This window comes from Mesoplodon mirus (genome assembly GCF_964341445.2).
Source record: "Mesoplodon mirus genome assembly, chromosome: 18".
NCBI lineage: Eukaryota > Metazoa > Chordata > Mammalia > Artiodactyla > Ziphiidae > Mesoplodon > Mesoplodon mirus.
The window spans coordinates 26,337,403-26,357,700 of NC_138994.1; the positions used below are offsets into that span (position 1 = coordinate 26,337,403).

The 20,298-nt window shown below is 41.4% G+C and overlaps 1 protein-coding gene across 1 annotated transcript in view; it reads left to right on the top strand.

Moving 5' to 3' along the window:
• Nucleotides 1-278: 278 nt before the first annotated feature.
• The window catches only part of LOC309793377 (RAD52 motif-containing protein 1-like), a gene marked incomplete at its 5' end in the record, with an annotated part of 28,174 nt that continues 8,154 nt past the window's right edge, over nt 279-20,298 (top strand). The window contains one exon of the mRNA XM_082603847.1: nt 279-284. Within this exon, the coding sequence (XP_082459973.1) occupies nt 279-284 (6 nt within the window). The remainder of the gene's footprint in view (nt 285-20,298) is intronic.

Below are 20,298 nucleotides of genomic sequence, written 5' to 3' on the forward strand. Positions count from 1 at the left end.
TCGAGCCCTGGCGCGCCTCTGCTCCCCGGCCAGAGCTCGCCATCTGCGCCCCCGAGTTACCTGCCTCGGGAAGTCCCAGTTCACAAGCAGCCGGGACTGTAAAAGGGTGGATTCGGCAGAGCCCAAAACCACATTTCTAGGGGAGGGGTGGGGTCCCCATCTAGAGGGTCGCAGATCGCATTACCGGCCGAGGGGAGGAGACAGCGGAAGGGAGAGTCAACAGAGGTAAAAGTTGCTTTTCGCTTACTACTCCCCCTCCCCCTCCCTTACGCGCTGCGATGCCGGTAGGCTCGGGGACACAGTGTCCGCCCCGGAACGGTTTGGCAGGACAGAGGTATCTTTCCATACGCGGATGCTGCAGTCAGAGCGCCGCTTGGCCTGCAGGGCTGCCGGGCTCCGGGGCCCCGAGGGCGACCCCCGTCTGCCCGGGGGCGGGAAGCAGAAGCCCGCCTCCGGGCACCGAAGATCTAGAGCAATAACAGACGCATAAATAAACCAGTGAGCGGCTCTTTGCTGCCAGCAGCAGGGAAACCTCGGGCTGATTAAATGCAGACGCGGGGTGTCTTCCAGGACAGGAGGGCGGCGGGGTAGAGGGAACCGGCGTGGAGGCGAAGGGTGGGGGGAAGGGAGGCCGGGGCAGGAGCGACGGGAAAGACCCAAAGCCACGTTTTTGTTTTTGTTTTTTTTTTGCTGTACGCGGGCCTCTCACTGCTGTGGCCTCTCCCGTTGCGGAGCACAGGCTCCGGACGCACAGGCCCAGCGGCCATGGCTCACGGGCCCAGCCGCTCCGCGGCACATGGGATCCTCCCAGACCGGGGCACGAACCCGTATCCCCTGCATCGGCAGGCGGACTCTCAACCACTGCGCCACCAGGGAGGCCCCAAAGCCACGTTTTTAAACATGGCGTGGGGGGGGGGCGGTTTTAAAGGCAACCAGTACGGGGGAGGAGGGGACCGGTCTGCGGGCCTCTGGACCTTTTTTAATACATATTACTTTGAATACATATTACCATGTGAAGTGTTAGTATTCACTTCAAAGTGAAGTTGGTGGTTGGCCACCGAACAGGTTGTCACACGAAGCATTCTAAAATGGGAAATGCCATAGTACTGAAGTTTGTGGTGAAGCGAGGGTCTGTGTCTTTGAACACATCGCTTTTTTAGTCTGCCCTTTTGGCTGGGAAGCTGGGACAATATTTTTAGGTAAGGCGGGAGTTTTGGGGAGTCAGTAAGTGCCTCTCTATCAGCTGGTGTGCTTGATTTTTGCAGTTGTTAGCAAGAAGTTTCATTTCTAATACCATAAGTATTCAATCTACATTGTTTTAAAGTCTGTATACATTTATGGACAGTCCAGTGTTTTACTGGAGCAGGGAGTGATGCCAAAATAACAGGGGAAATCATTTCTACTTGCAAAGGACCTTGTGTAGTTTAAAACTATAGAGCATATTCATGAAAGGCTAAGAATATTGCAGAGGGACCTACAACTAAGTAGACCAGATCTTACACATGCACTTTTGTCCTCTGTTTAAGAAGTAGGCATGGTATTGATATTAAATGCAAATTAGTCTATAATTATCTGTCAGACTCTATTTAAGATTCTAAATACAGGCCCAGCACAAGAAGTAAGGTCCTTTGCCTGTTGTTTTAAATGCTTAACAGTTTGAAATGCCTAGTAGACTTGGGGCCAAGTTTATCAACTTGTCGATAAACAAGAGATGGGGAGGAGCTACTTAAAAATTATAAACAAAGTGTTATGGCTGTTTATTTCCATAAACTTAGATAAGTATACATGCAAATATAATTTGATTTCTAAATAATAGTTTGAATTGTTTTCTAGGAGAGAAGTATGATATGTGTGGAGAGTGTGGCCGCAGCAGCTTGTAGTTCATTTAAATTGCTGGGTGTAGTCAGGATGACTTCGGTAGCACTGGCTAGGAGCCACATAAAACTTAGTGGTCTGTCACTTCACCGGTGGCTGAGATTATACTTTTGAGCTATCCTGAATTTAATAAGGTTAATATTCCTCTTTCAAAAATAAATAGTAGATATAACATGAAGATTTTTAATTTATATGTATATATATGTGTGTACATATATATTTATATATGTATCTATCTTTATTTTAAAAGCTACCAATTGTCTAAAGCAAATTGAACGTTTTTCAGCATACTACTAAAGAGTCATACCAACTTGTTTACTGGTGTAAATTGTACTGGGTCAGTTTCTCCAAGGGCAGGAAGTTGTCTGGTAAAGCCAGAATTTGTTTTTTTTGTTTTGTTTTTTTTGCGGTAGGCAGGCCTCTCACTGCTGTGGCCTCTCCCGTTGTGGAGCACAGGCTCCGGACGCGCAGGCTCAGCGGCCATGGCTCACGGGCCCAGCCGCTCCGCGGCATGTGGGATCTTCCCGGACCGGGGTACGAACCCGTGTCCCCTGCATCAGCAGGCGGACTCTCAACCACTGCGCCACCAGAGAAGCCCCTAAAGCCAGAATTTGTGTGTTCAACTTGTTTTGACCCCCAGAAACCCTGATTCATCATTAGGTTCTTCAAAGAATGCAGGCACATTTTTTTGAGTAAACCATTGTGACGTGTGAATGTTTGTGATTTTTGTTATTTCTGTGCCATATTTTAGGTGTTCTCGGAACATCTGAATTTGCCTTTTTGCTTTCTTCTGTCGATATTCTCCTAGTGGTGAAAATAATCCTGTGAGGCGAGCTTCCTTTCAGTAGGCAATATGTGTAACTAATATAGTTTAAAAACTTATTTATTTTTATGTAAAACTGATGCATGCTATGGTCAACAAATCCAAGCAGTGCTAAGTGTATATAGGAAAAAAGATAAAAAGCCTCTGCTCTCCTTCCTCCATCGTTAGCCATGTCCCCCTAATCTGACCGTAGAAAGCAGTTGGTGTTACTTGGTGTTTGGAAGACCTCTCTTGACTCGGTGCGCGGGCAGTAGTGAAAGCAGAGGGAGAAGTCATGGAAGGCATGGCCACGGAACCCGTTTAGATGTTAGGCAGGTATTCCACCCTTATTTCCTGTGATGTTAATTAATATTGATCATCTTAAACTTCCATTAGTTTAAGATAACTGTAATTGAATTGTTAGTGAAACACTCAAACAGTTAATTGCATTGTCAGGTTGGTAAAGTTTTGATTTGTTGATCTTGTAAGGAAATAAATATTTGGAAATTGAATTCACGTAACCTTAGGGCTGGGAGTAATGTTGGTAATTATCATCTGTGGAATTTTATGATGAGATGCACAGTATACTTACTCTAGGCTTTTTATAACTCATTATGTTTCCTTTAGTTTTCAGAACAACTCCAAGATAGCTGTTATTTCTGCTTTGCAGAGGAGATTTAGGTTAAATGTGAATTAACGAACATAACGTCGCAAGACCAGTAAGTGGTGGTGCTGGCGCTGTGCCTTGGAAAGGGCGTTCTCTTTCCACTGCAGTATGCTCTGCTGCTTCTATCTAGTCTGTCTTATTTTCCAGATGAGGAAATTGAGGCCTGGAGAAGTCAAGTGACTTTCCCAAGGTCATACAGCTGATTAGTAGTAACATTAAACCAAACTTTTATCTCAGGACTCTTGGTCCTGGCTGGTTATGCTACATTTTACTGAAGTACTGTGGACCAAAGGACCATATGCTGTGACCACTGGATACAAATGCTTCAGAACTGATACATCAGCAGTGGTGTTTTCTAGTATGTATTCAAAGGTTCCTTCTCTCTCTTTCAGAAATTATAAAGAGCTCTGATGGGCTCTTTGGGTGATACCCAGTGCAGTGAACTGCAGGTGAGTAAGGTCTGGGAGAGCCTTATTTACAAAGCAAGGACTTGGTAATGCCTGAGGAAAAGACCAAAGGGACTTAATCTAGAGGAGGGTGTCTGGTCAGCAAGATGAGCTGGGACAAGGTGGAGGAAGTAGGGCCCTGGTGCAGCAGCGGTGACCTGACTCAATTGGCTACTTCTGGGGCCGACTGGATGATGGTGAACCTACTCCAAACAGACTGCCTGATGCTTTGTCAGTTTGTTTGAAGAGAAGTGAGGGTAGGTTAATCTTCCACTTCTGTTTTGCATGAGTAACTGCACAGGGATTCAACCTATCTGCATATGATTGGCTCTTCAGAGGTCCTTCAGTTTTTGTGTCAACATTCTTGAGTGTTGACCGCCCAGTGCTCTGATGAACAGGTTAAGTGTTACATTGTCTGTTTTTCCTGTTATCTACTATGTGTGTATTGTCATGAATGACTATATATCTGCATTTCTGAGGATCTGGATACCAGGAACATACCAATGGAAACAGAAGGTTAAACTTTTTCCCTAATGGTTGTATTAGTCCTTCAAATTATTTGTTTATTGCTGAAATGCCCTAAGAATGACATTTTAGTCTTGAGTATTTATTATTTCACAGTAATTAATCTTCTTGGTCCATTATAGTATCTTGGCCATTCAGTATTAAACTAAGAAAATGGTAATACTACAGAAAAACAATTAGAAGACTGTTCTAATATTGTCCTTGTGGGGCATCAGTGCTAAAATTATTTTTTGATGTATTTTTAATGCTAGTCCCAGAGACTTTAATGAGACAATGCTATATACTTTTAGGGTTTATAATTAAACTTAGGCTTGGCTACTTATTGATTGCTAAAGTAAAACATTGTTGTAGGGGTTCTTTGTTTCTTGAGTTAGGGTAGTTTGCACGATTCATCCCCCACAGGTTCATGGGGATGATCAGAAGGCTAGCTGAGCTGGTTTCTTGGTCCTTGGAAAGCTGGGGTCTGGGTTGTCATAGGTCATTGTGATCAGAAGTACATGAGCGTTCTCAGTTAAGGCCAAAGTGAGCAATAAAAGAGAGGTGTGGACCTCTTCCTGAGACTATATCGAGTTTGCATCCTGGGACCCCTAAGTTTGCTCAGTATGGTAGAACTTCCTCTCTTAAATTATAAAATAATTTAAGAATTGTTATTAAGTAAATTGTTAAATATTTGGGTTACTACCCCTAAAACAGTTGATTTTATTTTTGGCATTCTGTTAAAAATATATATAGAGAGATATATATCTCTCTATATCTATCTATATATACATACACACACACATAGATTATTGTACTCCTTTTTAATTATAATGTATATAATTTGAATTTTTCCTACTTATTAGATTATGAAACATTTCCATGTTATAGTTGTCACAATTTTAATTGACATGATTACACTTTGAGAGGCTGCAAAATATTTCATCAAGTCATGCCGTCAATAATTTACTTAACTCTTTTTATGTTAGTTATTTATGTTGCTGGCTCGTTTTCAGTTAATACTTTAATGTACATTATTGTAGATATTATTGTACTTTTCTTCGGGCTCATTAGATCTCTAGGATAAATTTTTGAATGCATTATTGTGTTAAATGGTATGAATGTTTTTATGGTTTTTGATATATATATCGCCATCCTGTTTTTCAAGAATGTTATACCAGTTTGTACTACTAAGAGATATACAGATGTACCTGTTTCGCCATAACTGGATATAAATACATTTTTTCCTTAAAAGTTTTTGCTTATTTAATAGTGTAAATTGGCCTTTGTACTTCTTTGTTCTATAATGTTGAATTTTTCTCTTTGAGTCTCTTCATGGTGAATTGTTTGTTCATATCCTTTGCTATTTTAATCAGTAAACTATCGATGTGGGCTTTGGATGGTAAGGCAAGTATAACCAGCTAATAAACAGGTGATTATTAAAAAGATGATCAGAACCTGTTCGGGGAGAATGTTCAGAGAGAGTCTAGTCTGGATGGTAAGTTTTCTTGAGAACATAGTGGTTGAAGGGGAACGGGTGAGTTATTCCAAGGTTCAGCTCAGCACATGTTTAGTGCGCATCCATTGTGTACCACGTGTTGCATCCTCTTAGTGCTTCTCAAGTCATCGTGGCGTATACTTGGCTGAAGGAGGAGGCTGCTTGAGGCTGCTTGAGGCTTGACTTGTGGGACTTTGGCTGCTGAAGTCTCTTTGTGGAGGGCTGAGGGGATGACTGACTAGAACCTCTTTAGCTCATTCAGGGCATACCACAGTGCCACGGCACAGTCTTTGAGAAGCTCTGTTCTGAAGGATACAAAGACGAATAAAGCATCATTTCCTCTGACAAGGAGCGAATCATCTAGTAGAGAGAGTAGGGGCACCAAAACAAGAAAGGACTAATAGGAATTTGAAGGGTGCTGTAAGAGGGGTTCAGACAAGGTGCTTAGGGGTTCAGTGGAGGGAGTGATACTGCCCCCTTGCGGATGTAAGGGAACACTTCAACTGAGGAGGTGGCATTTAAATTGCACCATTAAATTGCACCACTTGCCCCAGGGCAAGAAAAGGGCATTCTGGAGGGAAGGGTAGCTCGAGCAAAGGCTGAGGGGTGGTGTTGGAAATGAGGTGGATGTCCGGAAACTGAGTATCCAAATTACCCGGACCCTGGGTTACATGAAAGAACATAGTGGACAGTGAGGCTGTTGAGAGGTCATGACTGGGTTTTGGAGAATGCATATGATGGATTGTGAGTGAGGAGAAACTAGAGACAGGGTTTTCAGTCGAGTTCATGGCACTACTCCAGGTGAGGGATGATGAGTGCCTGAGTTAGTGTGCTTGGGAATGAAAGGAGGTGGTGGAGTCAAGAGGTACTTTGGAGGTTGAACAGAGAGATGTGGTGACTGATTAGGTAGGAGGGGAAGGAACAGTCAGTTCTGTGTCTTAAGTCAGAGATGATGCTGAGGTATTTGTGGTTGGATGGCTGGCAGAATGGGACAGCAGGAATACAGAGGTCAGGAGGAAGAGCAGGTCTTAGGGGTTTAGAATAGAGAAAAGATGATTTTGGTTTTGTGTGTTGAGTTTAAGGAACTAGTAGAAAGGTGAAATCAGAATCTTAACCCTGGAAGGAACAGATGAGGAAGTTCAGGGCCCAGAGGAGCTAGAGGGACCAGTGAGGTCTCACAGTTAGATAAAGCAGAGTGAAGACTGAAGCTTCCTGATTCCCAGTGCAGCACTCTCTTCAGTGCCTCAGACTGAGAAACTTCTCTGCTGTGGTGTTTTCCTCGCACCCAGGTGTGCTCAATAGGAAGTTGGAAGTGGCAGAGCTTATGTTGGGAGTGAAGAGTTTATTTTTTAATTACATTTTTTTATTATGGAAAATTTCAGATGTATAGAAGTGGAAAGGGTATAATCAATCCCACTGTACCCATTGTTCAACTTTAATAGTTAGTGATGTTGTTTCCTCTGTTTCCTCCCTCTCCATCAATTCTATTGAAGCAAATCGGATAAAGTGTTTTGGTGAACTTGAACTCTGCGTATCTGTAGTTAAGGAGAATTGAACAGTTCAGTAGGGTATGTTCTGAGCTTTCTGGGTGGGGGTCTAGAGTGAACAGAAGTAGCATTAATTGCCAGGATTCCTGGGCAAGTCACTTACGTCTTCTGAGCCTTCGTTTGTCTGTGAGACGGAGGTAATAATGGCAGCGTCACAGAATCACCTGAGATAAGGTGTAGAAAACCCTCTGTGAACTGTGAGCCTGAAGTGTTATGCAGATTTTAGTTGTTGGTAATAACAGAAAGGTAGTGCTATTCCTTTGGGCTTCTGTGTTGCTGGCATTCAATACATTTTTATTATTCAACAAAGAATGATGTGAGGTACCTGAGGCTTCAACAGGGAACAAAACAGACAAAATCTCAGCTCTCCTGGAACTCATGTTCTAGGTCTGGAGTATAATAGGAAGCTACTACCTTCATAGTGATTAGTGTGGGCCAGACACTGTTCTAAGTGCTTTCATATTTTACCCTATTTAATTCTTGCAGTAATGCCTTGAAGTGTAGCCCTGTTACTATTCCCATTTTGCAGATTTGGAAATCAAAGCAGATTTTTAAGCAGATTGCCTCAGGTCACAATGCCGGGATTCAGATTCAGGCAGAGCTGGCTTCAAGCCTGTACTCTTACCCCTGTGCCATTAAAACGCTTTAGCTCATTCATGGCGTACTAGTGTTTGGTACAAATACAAAAGGTAGGCCCTGATTGAAATTATTCCTAAACAAGTAAGTGTTCTCTTCTTGAGGGAGAAAAAAAGACAAAACCAAATGAAAAAAATGGCAGTACACAGTTCTCTGTGGATGGGGGTATATTAGTATTCTTACACAGAAAAGAATGTTTCTTCCTAACTTTTTATAGGCTTCAGCAACTTTCTTGGATTCTTTAGATACAAATGGCCACCTCAGTGGAACGAAGTCATTTTCCTGCTGGTACTTGGGAAGAGTCTCTTCTTGAATGAATCTCCTTCTTGCTTACAATTCTTCTTTTTTCTCCTACTCCTCTCTTTCCTTACCTTGGGGCAGTTCCCTTCTCTGATTTCCCCTGTTGTCTGATCCTCCTTTTCCTCACAGCTGTGGTGTCCCTTCCCAGTGTCATCAGCTGCCCATGTTCTCAGGGATTTCCTTCCTTCTGCTTTTGCCTTCTCTTCCCTAGCCTGCCTCTGTCCGTCTTCTTGGGCCTTACCCTCTGTTGTGGCTCTTCTGAGTTTCTTCAGCGGGACTAACGTCAGGACCAATTTCCCGCCTCTGGCTCTGGCTCTGCCTTGCCAGCTCGTGGTTCTTCTTCCTGGGCAGGGAAGATGGGGAAATGGGCAGTGAGCATTCCTTAAGTTTGCATCAGGATTAGGACATGGGCCTCACTCCTTTTAAGGAGGGTTAGGAGGGTATTATGGCTTGCATACCTGTGGGGTTTTTTTTGAATATTGTTAAAATATACATAACATAAAATTTACCATTTTAATCATTTTAGCATACAATTCAGTGTCATTAAGTGCATTCACATTGTTGTACAACCATCACCACCATCCATCTCCAGAACTTCATCTTCCCAAATTGAAGTCTGTACTCATTAAACACTAACCCTCCATCCCCCTCTCCCTCAAGCACCTGGCAAACATCATTCTACTTTCTGTTTCTCAGAATTTGAATAGGGTCCATTCATACCATAGGTACCTCATGTAAGTGCACTGATACAATATTTGTCTTTTTGTGACTGGCTAATTTCACTTAGCCTGTCTTCAAGGTTCATCCATATTGTAGCACGTGGCAGCATTTTCTTCCTTTTTAAGGCTAAATACTATGCCATTGTATGTAAATACCACATTTTTAAAAATCCATACAGTTTTTGATAGACACTCAGGTTGCTTCCACCTTTTGGCTGTTGTGAATAATGTTGCTGTGAACTTGGGTGTATACATATCTGTTCAGGTCCCTACTTTCAGTTCTTTCAGGAAATACCCAGAAGAATTGTTAGATCATATGGTAATTCTGTGTTTAATTTTTTGAGGAATCCCCATATTGTATTCCATAGCAGTAGCACCGTTTGATGTCCACCAGAAATGTAAAAGGGTTCCAATTTCTCCACATCCTCGCAAACAGTTATTTTCTATTTTTTGGATAGTAGCCATCCTAATGGGTGTGAAATGATAATATATACTTGTTTTTAAAGGTGTTTTATGTAGAATAATAGAATTTCAGGACTGGAAATGGTATTAAAGATTTCTGGTTCAATTAGCTGTAGACAGCAACAAATGTTCTCATATGTCTTAGCATTTTCACTTCTTTCTCAGTTGGAGAAAGGCATTTTGGGCAGATGGGTCTCTACTGGATCTTCGGCTCAAGATGAACTATGTCTGACCCAGGCAGGGTACATGGAATGCAGCTTTGCCAGAGATCTGCTCTTCTCTTCTGCCAGTGACTCTCTTTCTTATACTTCTTTACAGTTTCCAACTGTGTCTTCTGGGTTATTTAATCTTCTTTCCAGCTTCATTAAGGGATAAGGTAATTGTATTCAAATAAACATTTTTATTTAAAAAAACTAGGTAAGTTAGCAATTAATGAGCCCAAGATCAGTATAAACTGCTCAGATGATTAAAAAGACTCTATTCAATATCAATTTGAAGGAAACCTAAATATTACTCCTGGATGTTAGCTATAATTCCTTACTATGGAAAATAAGTCACCCCTTTTCAATTTTTTTTTTTTTAATTTGGAGGAGATGAGTTAAGCAGCATAAAATAAAATATATTTTATATTTACGAGAAGATTATAACTTCTGGATTAGTTTGGGTTTTGAATCATTTTTAAGTTAAAGAAAACTGTTAGTTTAATTTATATTATGAAAATCTTTACGCCTACAGCAAAGTTGTAAGAATAGTATAATCAATACCCAATTGTTAGCGTTATGTCATAATTTGCCTTGTCTCCCTTTCTCTGTCAAATAGATAGAATTTTTTTTTTCCTGAGCCAGCTGAAAGTAAGTGGCAGACATCTTACATGGCATTTCATTCATACTTCATCATGTGTCTCCTAAGAATGAGGACATATTTCTTCATAAACATAATACCATTATCACACCTAAGAAGATAATTCAGTAATACTAATAGTTATACTATCAGATATCAAGTCCATGTATAATTTTTCCTATTTCTTCCCAAAATATATTTTATTTCTTTAGTTTGTTTTTGACTCTTTAGTTTCTTTTTTTTAAATTAATTTATTTAATGTATTTATTTTTGGCTGCGTTGGGTCTTCGTTCCTGTGTGTGGGCTTTCTCTAGTTGCGGCGAGCAGGGGCTACTCTTCATTGCGGTGCACGCGCTTCTCACTGTGGTGGCTTCCCTTGTTGTGGAGCACGGGCTCTAGGCGTGTGGGCTTCAGCAGTTGTGGCGCACGGGCTTACTTGCTCTGCAGCATGTGGGATCTTCCCGGACCAGGGCTCAAACCCGTGTCCCCTGCACTGGCAGGCGGATTCTTTACCACTGCCCCACCAGTTCTTCTTTTATCAAAAAATTATGTCCTCATTTGTTTTTATGTGATGATGCCTTTATTTATTTATTTTTATTATTGTTTATTTTTGGCTGTGTTGGGTCTTTGTTGCTGCGCGCGGGCTTTCTCTAGTTGTGGCAAGTGGGGGCTACTCTTTATTGTGGTGCACGGAATTCTCATTGTGGTGGCTTCTCTTGTTGCGGAGCACGGGCTCTAAGTGCGCGGGCTTCAGTAATTGCAGCACCCAGGCTCAGTAGTTGCGGCACACAGGCCCTAGAGTGTGTGGGCTTCAGTAGTTGCGGCGTGTGGCCTCAGTAGTTGTGGCTCGCAGGCTCTAGAGCACAGGCTCAGTAGTTGTGACATACGGGCTTAGTTGCTCTGCGGCATGTGGGATCTTCTCGGACCAGGGCTGGAACCCGTGTCTCCTGCATTGGGAGATGGATTCGTAACCACTGCACCACCAGGAAAGTCCCAGACGTTCCTTTTTTTAATGACAATTTTGAAGAGTCCTGGTTCATGTATTTCATAGACTGTCCCTCAACTTGGGTTTGTGTGATGTCCTCCTCATGACTGGAATGGAGTTAGGGTTTTGGGGAAGGAGATGTTTACTTTTAATATTTTGTTTCATCTCTCTCTCTTGGCTTTTTATATAAGATATTCAGTGCATATAGATATATATTTTAAAAAGCATGCTTGTAGACTATTATTTTATAATCTGCTTGCTATTTTGTAATCTGGTTGGGATGATGGTGGTATGCTTTTTTTTTTTTTTCCAGTACGCGGCCTTTCAATGTTGTGGCCTCTCCCGTTGCGGAGCACAGGCTCCGGACGTGCAGGTTTAGTGGCCATGGGTCACGGGCCTGGCCGCTCCGCGGCACGTGGGTTCTTCCCGGACCGGGGCACGAACCCGTGTCCCCTGCATCGGCAGGCGGACTCTCAACCACTGCGCCACCAGGGATGCCCATTTTTTATTTTTTTGCGGTACGCGGGCCTCTCACTGTTGTGGCCTCTCCTGTTGTGGAGCACAGGCGCCGGACGCACAGGCTCAACGGCCATGGCTCACAGGCCCAGCCGCTCCACGGCATGTGGGATCTTCCCGGACTGGGGCACGAACCCGTGTCCCCTGCATCGGCAGGCAGACTCTCAACCACTGCGCCACCAGGGAAGCCCGGTACACTTTTGTTTTAATTATGCAGTTGGCTCTCTTGCGTTGATTTACATTTTATTTATAAAGCTCCACTGCTTTGGATTATGATGTGTTTACAAGGCTACACAGATAATCTGGAAGGGAAAATGAAGAAATACAAATGACAGAAAATATTTTATAATAATAAAATTTTCTTGGCAAGCAGCAACCTTTTCTCAAAGTCAGTCTTTTAATATAATTGGCTTGCTTCATAAATATGGATTTTTTGTTTTTTCATATCTTTATTGATTAGTAAGCATATTAAATGACTTGGGAGGAATCTCACTCTCTTCAAGAAATAATTTGGAATTATTGATCCAGAATGCTGACAGTTCTCAAAAATGGGTCAGGAAAATCAAAGTAATAGATGGAAAAACAATCTCAATTTTAGCTCTTGATATAACTTTTCTAAAATTTAAGGTTCTTTTTTATAATTTAAGTTACTAAAACAGATGGTGGAAGGTCCATCAAGATATTTATTTTATGTATTTAAAGCATTTTACTTTGCTGTATTGAATTCCATTCATTCTGGAATTTAGGAGAATTTACCTCTTTATGAAAGAGATGATTCAAAGTAGAAAATGATTGATGACCTTCGCTTCCAGTTTTCTTCTCAATAGACTTAGTCTCTCTTCTAATGCTTCTTGCATACTCAGTAATTGTATAAGTTTTAGAGAAAAATGCAAGTCTGGCTGAATATTAAGCACAGTACACTAAATAAAGCTTTTTTCCTTTGCAGAATATTTTACATGTGTGTCCCATAGATTCATCAGAGATTCTAGTTTTGGATAAAGGCAAGTACATTTCAAGACAATACAACATCCCTATCTAGGACATTGGCATTCAAATGAGAAGTGAATTTGGTTCAGGACAGTTCTTGAAATGCTTAGCATTTAGGTTATTTTAGGTCAACTCTTTGGGAAATTCAATTAGAGTATTTATTGAATGGTTTTAGTGAGCTGATTGGTTGTCATGTCATGTCATAGATGATATAAAACATGACTCCTATTTATAAAATAGTTGTGTTGGTCAGATAAGGCATCTTACATGGTGTATTTAATCCAAGATAATGGATGAGTAAGAGGCAGATCATTGTCTAGGAAGTAATTTTGGTTTTGAGAGAGGCATTCTTAGGGAAATAGGCCTTGAAGTGTTCATTTAGAGCTGGGCAGGATTGAGGTCCGGAGAGAGGAGGGAAAGGATATTTGGGTAGAGGGAAGGGCACTGGCAGAGCCTCAGAGGCCTGACGGTTCCTGGGGCCTGTGTGGGAATGGTGGGAAAGTTGGGTTGCAGTCAGCCTGTGGGTGGCCTGGACGTTGGGTAATGAGCGTGGCCGTGAGTTTATGGGCGCCCTCTCTAGAGTGGTGTGTAACTTGCTTCCTCCCTGAAGAAGTGTGACACGCTTGTGCTAGCTGCAGTGTCTTCCCCACAGCTGTGCTGTCCATTGAGGAGAAAGGGGCCTGCTCTGCCATGGCTTCCTTACTCCTCAGGGTATGGCGTGTGAGTTATTTTAATAATGTATCAATCTGCCTTTTTTTTCTTTTGTCACAATGCATTTACTTTCTAACGTGGTCTTGTTTTCAGGGTAATAATTGGGTTTCCACAGGGAAAATAATAATGTGTGAGGCAAATTATTGACTTAAAAAATGAATCTCTAATATTTTTCTAGTAGTTCTTCTTTTGTTTAAATTTTTGTTTCGTTAGTTATGTAAAGAAACTTATGGATAGTAATTTCTGCTCAGGTGGATAGTGGTACTGTTTAGCACAGCTCATTGGTCTTCTGAAACCTTTACAAATGCAGTCTGATTCATTCCAGCCAAGTTAATTATGAGGTACATCATTTTTTTCCCTTAATGGAGACAAATGTAAAAGACAGAGATACAGAAATCATCTTCCGTTTAGATTGAAGAAATTTTAGTTACTACTCTTTGTTCCTGCTATTTGATCACAGTTTATTTTTATTTTTTGAAGTCTGTCTCTAATCAAATAAGATTTAATGTTTTAGAAGTAATAGAGGACCATGACTAAACTAATAAGAAAAGTTAATTTAAGGACAAGAATGGATTTTTAAAAACATAAAAGTACATTTCATGACTTGATTTCAAGATGATCTGGTGGTATCCTTATACTGTCACAGAAGGAAGTCCACAGTGGGACGAGAATGATGCTTACAAATCTGCACCCTTATTATCTATTACTGAACATGTCTTAGTCCAGGCCAGTCTGCCTACCACCTCTGTGGAACACTGTTGATTTCATTTTTCTTCCAGTATTTACTTTTGGTTCTGGACCAATTATCTAGCTGTGACGGGATTCTTCAAAAGTATCCTACATTTTGTACTTAGTGAACTAGTGATTGTTCTGTTTGCAGACATTCTTTCTGAGGCTCTACTCTTGCCTCGAAAACCTACATTTGCAGAAAGGGAAATGTATAGGTTTTCCTTTTCAATGTATTTATTTTTATTTATTTTTTATTTATTTTTGTCTGTGTTGGGTCTTCGTTTCTGTGCAAGGGCCTTCTCTAGTTGCGGCGAGCGGGGGCCACTCCTCATCATGGTGCGTGGGCCTCTCACTGCCGTGGCCCCTCTTGTTGTGGAGCACAGGCTCTAGATGCGCATGCTCAGTAGTTGTGGCTCACGGGCCCAGTTGCCCCGTGGCATGTGGGATCCTCCCATTCCAGGTCTCGAACCCGTGTCCCCCCCATCGGCAGGCAGACTCTCAACCACTGCGCCACCAGGGAAGCCCAGGTTTTCCTTTTATTAACAAACTTATCCTTCTTTATTTCTTTCCAGTTTTTAAAAACCGTGTCCATTGTGACATTGAGATTCATATTTAAAAATAATTTTAAAATTTTATTCTTAAAATTATCGTACAGTAAAACTAACCTTTTTCTTTTATCCTGTTAATTTAACACGTGTAGTTTGTGCAACCAGCACTACAATCAGTATACAGAATAATAATATCACCCCCCAGAATTCCCTGATGCTATCCTTTTACAGTTAACTGTCCCCATCCTATAACCTCTGCAACCACTGACCTTTTCTCCATCCCTATAGTTTTGTCTTTTTGAGAATGTCCTAAACATGGAATCATACATGTAAGCTTTTGAGACTGGGTTCTTTTACTCTGTCTTTGAGATTCATCTAAGTTATTGCATGTATTGAAAGTTTATTCCTTTTTATTACTGAGTAGTTTTCCATTGTCACTCATTAAAGGACATTTGCGTTGTTTCCAATTTTTAACATTTAGGAATAGAGCTGCTGTAAACATTTGTGTACAGACTTTTGTGCAAACATAGTTTTCATTTCTCTATCTCTAGGGTAGCTGTCTCTGGGGAGAGGGGATTGCTGGATGGTATAGTGAGTATATTTTTAACTTTATAAGAAACTGTCAACCCTTTTTCCAGAGTGTCTGTACCATTTTATATTCTCCCACTAGCAATGTACGAGAATTCCACCTATTCCACATCACTGACACTATCAGTGGTTTTAATTTAGCCATTCTAATAGGTACGTGGTAATATCTTATCATTGTTTTAATTTGCATTTCTCTGATGACTAATGCCATTGGACATCTTTTCATGTGCTTATTTGCCATCATTAGATCCTCTTGGTGGAGTGCCATTGAAATCTTTTGCCTAGCTTTTAATTGGGTTGTTTTCTTACTGTTGAGTTTTGAGAATTCTTTATATATTTTGATACAAATCCTTTTTCAGGTATGTGATTTGCCATTGGTTTTTTCTCAGTCTTTAGCTTGGCTTCGTATCCTTCTAACATAATAGTTTCTTTCAAAGAGGAAAAAGGTTTAATTTTGAGAAAGTCCATTTCATAATTTTTTTTCTTTTTTATATTATACTAAGATGGGTAGATTTTAAAATAAGTTTCTGTTCTATAAAAGTGGTGAAAAGTAACTTAGTGATGGGAATGTCCTCATAAAGTTGACTTTGTGGAAGGTGCAAATGTTATTTTCTGGAAAGGTAGTACTAATTAATATACCTCTTAGTCTTGGGAACATCTAGGACTTTTGTTTAACCAAAGGATGCAATTGGTTGAGGTTTGTGAGGGTTTTCACACTTTTTAAAAAAATGATGATCACTAATGTGGTTAAATATGTATACTTTCATAATGCAGAACTATGTAGGAATTAGTCCTTAAGACTCTTCCAGGGTTAAAAGAGTGGTATATTACATTCCCATTTGATGCTTTGGGGAGTGCCTGAGTTTGAGTTTCTGCTTCACTGGAACAGCATTAGAACTCTGAGTGTAGGTTCAGATTCAGTGGCATGGCTAAAAGCACGAGCTGCATCAGAATGTCTGCATTTGAATCCTGCCTTTTATTTACAGTGTAACTGTGGGTGAGTAACTTAACTTGTCTGTGCTTCAGTTTCCTTATCTGTTAGTGGGAATGATAATAATAACATCCACCTTGTAAGGTCATTATGAGGACTCAAGCAGATTACATAATATAGTCATTTCAACGGCCTCTGGCCCACAGGAAGCATTCAGCAAATGGCTCTTGTTATTATTCTTATTATTATTGCTGAAATAGCTTTATGATAAAATTGTTTAAACAAATGTTTTGGAATATTTTCAAGAGTCAGAATAACCACATATCACACTAAGTCATTTCTCTCCCATGCCCACTTTTTTCTCTTTGCACTTGTTATTATTAATCAATACCTGTGACCAGTGTTTTTAATAATCATGTATATATACACTGTTTTACAAGCCAGCTATCAGTTCATTCCATTTTTCACATCCTGTGAGGTACTAATCAGATATACACATATACATCAGTTCGCCTCAGCTGCCTGAAATATCAACCTAAATTGGCTTAAGCTGGAAAGAAATTTGAGTTAGGCTCACCTAACTGCAAAGTCAGGCACAGCTAGCTGGATTCAGGGCTCAAGTAAAGTCATCAGGACTCAGGTTCTCCCCACGAGTCAACTCTGCCTTTTCCTGTATGGACTTCAGTTGTCGGAACTGTATGTTAGAAACTTGGCTGTAGCATATTCACCCCCTGTAGCCTGTCAGCGTTTAGATTCAGCCGGAAAGAGCGCCTGTCTCTTTCCCAGAAGCCTCAGCAAAAGTCTCATGATGTCTCATTGGCTCTTATGGGGTCACATGTCTGACCTGGAGCCAATCGCTGTTTGAGGCTGTGAGACTGGGATTGGCCAGTTCTGGTCACGTGTCACCCGTGGCTCTTTGGCGGAGTCGAGCCCACCGGAGCCACGCTGACTGAGAGGCGGGGAGAGGTACCTACTCTGAGGGACTTTGTGGGCTTTTATTACCAGAAAAAGGGCTGGACGCTGGCTGGTCAAACGACTAATGTGCTGTTAGGCTCTTTTTGTAGATCGGCAACGGATCACAGGGGTTAATGGATTTGAATTAGACCGGATTTGAATTAGAACCTTGGTTACTGATTCCAGCTTTTTTGTCTCAGGAATGCCGTTCCCCACAGGGTCAGGAGTTTGCAGAAAGTTAGTGTTGTGTATTCTTTTGGTGAAAGTCGGATAATGTTTAACAGGAAGAGAAAGAGTCAAGGCAAATAGGGGTGGCCTTCTCAATGGGTGGACGTGGTGCTTCTTCCCACACTGGTGGGTTTAAGCGACTCAGCGCCCTTCTCCGGGCCTTTCTGTCCCCGTGGCAGAGGCTGTACAAGACCCAGCTTGGTCAGTGTCTGTCCGCTACATGGCAGGGTTGCATGCTGTAGACACGGGTGTATCCGTGTATCCTGGCCAAGAGTGTTGGCTACATGGTGAGGTGTGTCTGGTGCTGGCGTCGTTTAGAGGTAGTTTCTAGATCTCTGTATTTTTTATAGTCCATTTTAGTGTGGCTTGAGACATTGTCTCACTTTGACTTCGGCTGGCAGTTTCTATTTTATGTTTTTCCAGAAGACGCTTGAACTTCTTCAGGAGTATGTGTAGCCAGGTCATGCTGTTTTCTGAAGAACCAGAGAAGGCAGTTACCAGAGACCTGCCTTGTATGGAGAGCTACGCTACAGAAGTACCCGCAGTGAGGTTCAGGGAGACCGCAGTTAGAAATGAACTGTTGGGACCTGATTAATTGTGGTAGGCATCTTCATATCCAGAGCTGAGGTGGGCACCTGAGCCTACATATCAGAGACATTAACTCTTGAAATTAAGTCACTTCCCCCCATAGCTCCCGGAGTTAGTAATTCTGTCCCTAATCTCTACTTCTGTGTTACTTTTATTGAGATATCCCTGGCTAATATGTTTGGTGATTAATGTTGATGGTAGGCTTTGTGATCTCCCCTCAGAGCCAGTTTTAGGGGTTAGCTTGTGTTTGTCAGTGATGTACAAGTACACTTGTTTCTCCAATGGCTATTGGAGAGCATAATCATTCTTATGATTGCATAATCATAACCATTATTATTTTACCGAGATGGTGAAAATGGGTGAAAATAATTCCTCTGTCAAGTAGATAAAGTAGTTACATAGCATGATATTTTATTTTCTAAAACTAGAGTGTTGTATGTTGAAATCTGTAAAGTGATTTCCACTTTGTATAAATTGAAAATATGGAATTTTAGTGAAATAACAATAGCTAACACTTACTGAGCACTCACTGTATGCCAGGCATTCTTTTAAGCACTTTACACGTATTATTTCGCTTAATTCTTAAGTGAAAATAAATAACCATAGGAGGTAGGTATTAGTTGTCTCCTTGCCATTTTAGAGGTGAGCAAGTTGAGATACTTGAGGCTAAGTCATTTGCTCCAGGTCACACAGCTGGTGAGTGACACAGTTGGTGAGTGACAGCTGGTGAGTTCTGAATGTAAGTCCTCTGGCTCCAAGCCTGTGCTTTGGATCACTATGCTGTGTTCTGTCCCTAGTAAAGATTTTAGCTCATGTGTTGTTAGTTTTTCTTTTCATTTTGCTTCTTTTTGTAATATTTTCTAGATGTGGGCTAGGAGTTTTATAGAGAAGATTTGCTAATTCTAGGACCTTTGGAATCCATGGATTTATCCATCTTCTGTTGCTGTTATTTGGCAAGCAAACACTCTATGCTTGTTTAGATCAGTAGGTGTCAACCAGGAATGATTTTGCCCCCCAGGGGACATTTGCTGATGTCTGGAGACAGACATCTTTAGTTGTCGTAAGTCAGGAGACGTGCTCCTGGCACCTAGTGGTCAGAGGCCAGGATGCTGCTGAAACATTTATGAAGCACAGGACAGCCTTCCGCAACAAAGAATTGTTCAGCCCAAAATGTCAATAGCATCAACTCTGGCCTATAGAATGAGTGACTGATGATCTTGTAATGCCATTCTGATCTCTAACGGGCAAAGTCACATTAGTAATGTAGAAATGATTACTTTTGATGTTTGTTTGATAATTGATTTCCCCAAATGAATGCATGTTTGTATAAGGGACATAAACAGCAACCATAACTTAAATATTGAAGTTCCCTTAAAGTAAACTGGGAATTATAGCCCACTGAGGGAGAGCTGAGGAAGTTTAAAGGGAGGCCATGTAATGCCTGAGGATACAATACTCTAAATATTTGTTGGATTACCTTGTGAATTACACAATTAGATTTCATTTTTTGTGTTGTATTAACTTGTCAAATGTATAAACATTTTAAATATCCTGTAATTTTTAAAACCGTGTTTTGGTATTTTTTTAATTAAAAATTTCATACTGAGAAAAGTGGAGAATATTACATTGTACCCCATGTATGTACCACCCATATTTAACAAATGCTAACAAATACTGAAGTCCATTTTGAGCTCTTTCTCATCCCATCCCTTAGGTGTTTCTACATTTTTTATTATACCAAGCATCTCAAAAGTTGAAGGGGCCTGGAACTCTTCCGTTGTCTGTCGTCAGGCCTCACTCACTGCTGCTGCCTTTTGTCTGCCTGTCAGCTTCTCCCCTCATCTTTCACTGCAGTATATAGGCGGTAGAGGGCGGAGCCAGGTTGTCTTCTCAAAGCTGGAAAGGCCAGGCCGAGAGTGGATGCGTAGGCTGGAGGGAGGCGGGAGGACAATAAGTATGGGTTTCCCCCAATGACTGAAAGCAGAGCGTTCCCATGAAACCTTTCATAAGCCGAAGTGGCGTAAAGCGAAGAAGCAGTGACCATAGGACACATCTTGCTAACGGATGCACAAAATAAATTGAGCTAAAGTACAGAAGCTCAGTGACAGTTCAAAGCTATGGTGGCTTGATGCTGAGGTGCTGAGTGTGGTTCCCAGGAAGGAGCTGGGTGGTGCCCCTTGCACCCGCTTTTGCAGCGCACAGTGCGAATTGCCTCTGTACGGGCTGCTGCACAACACGTG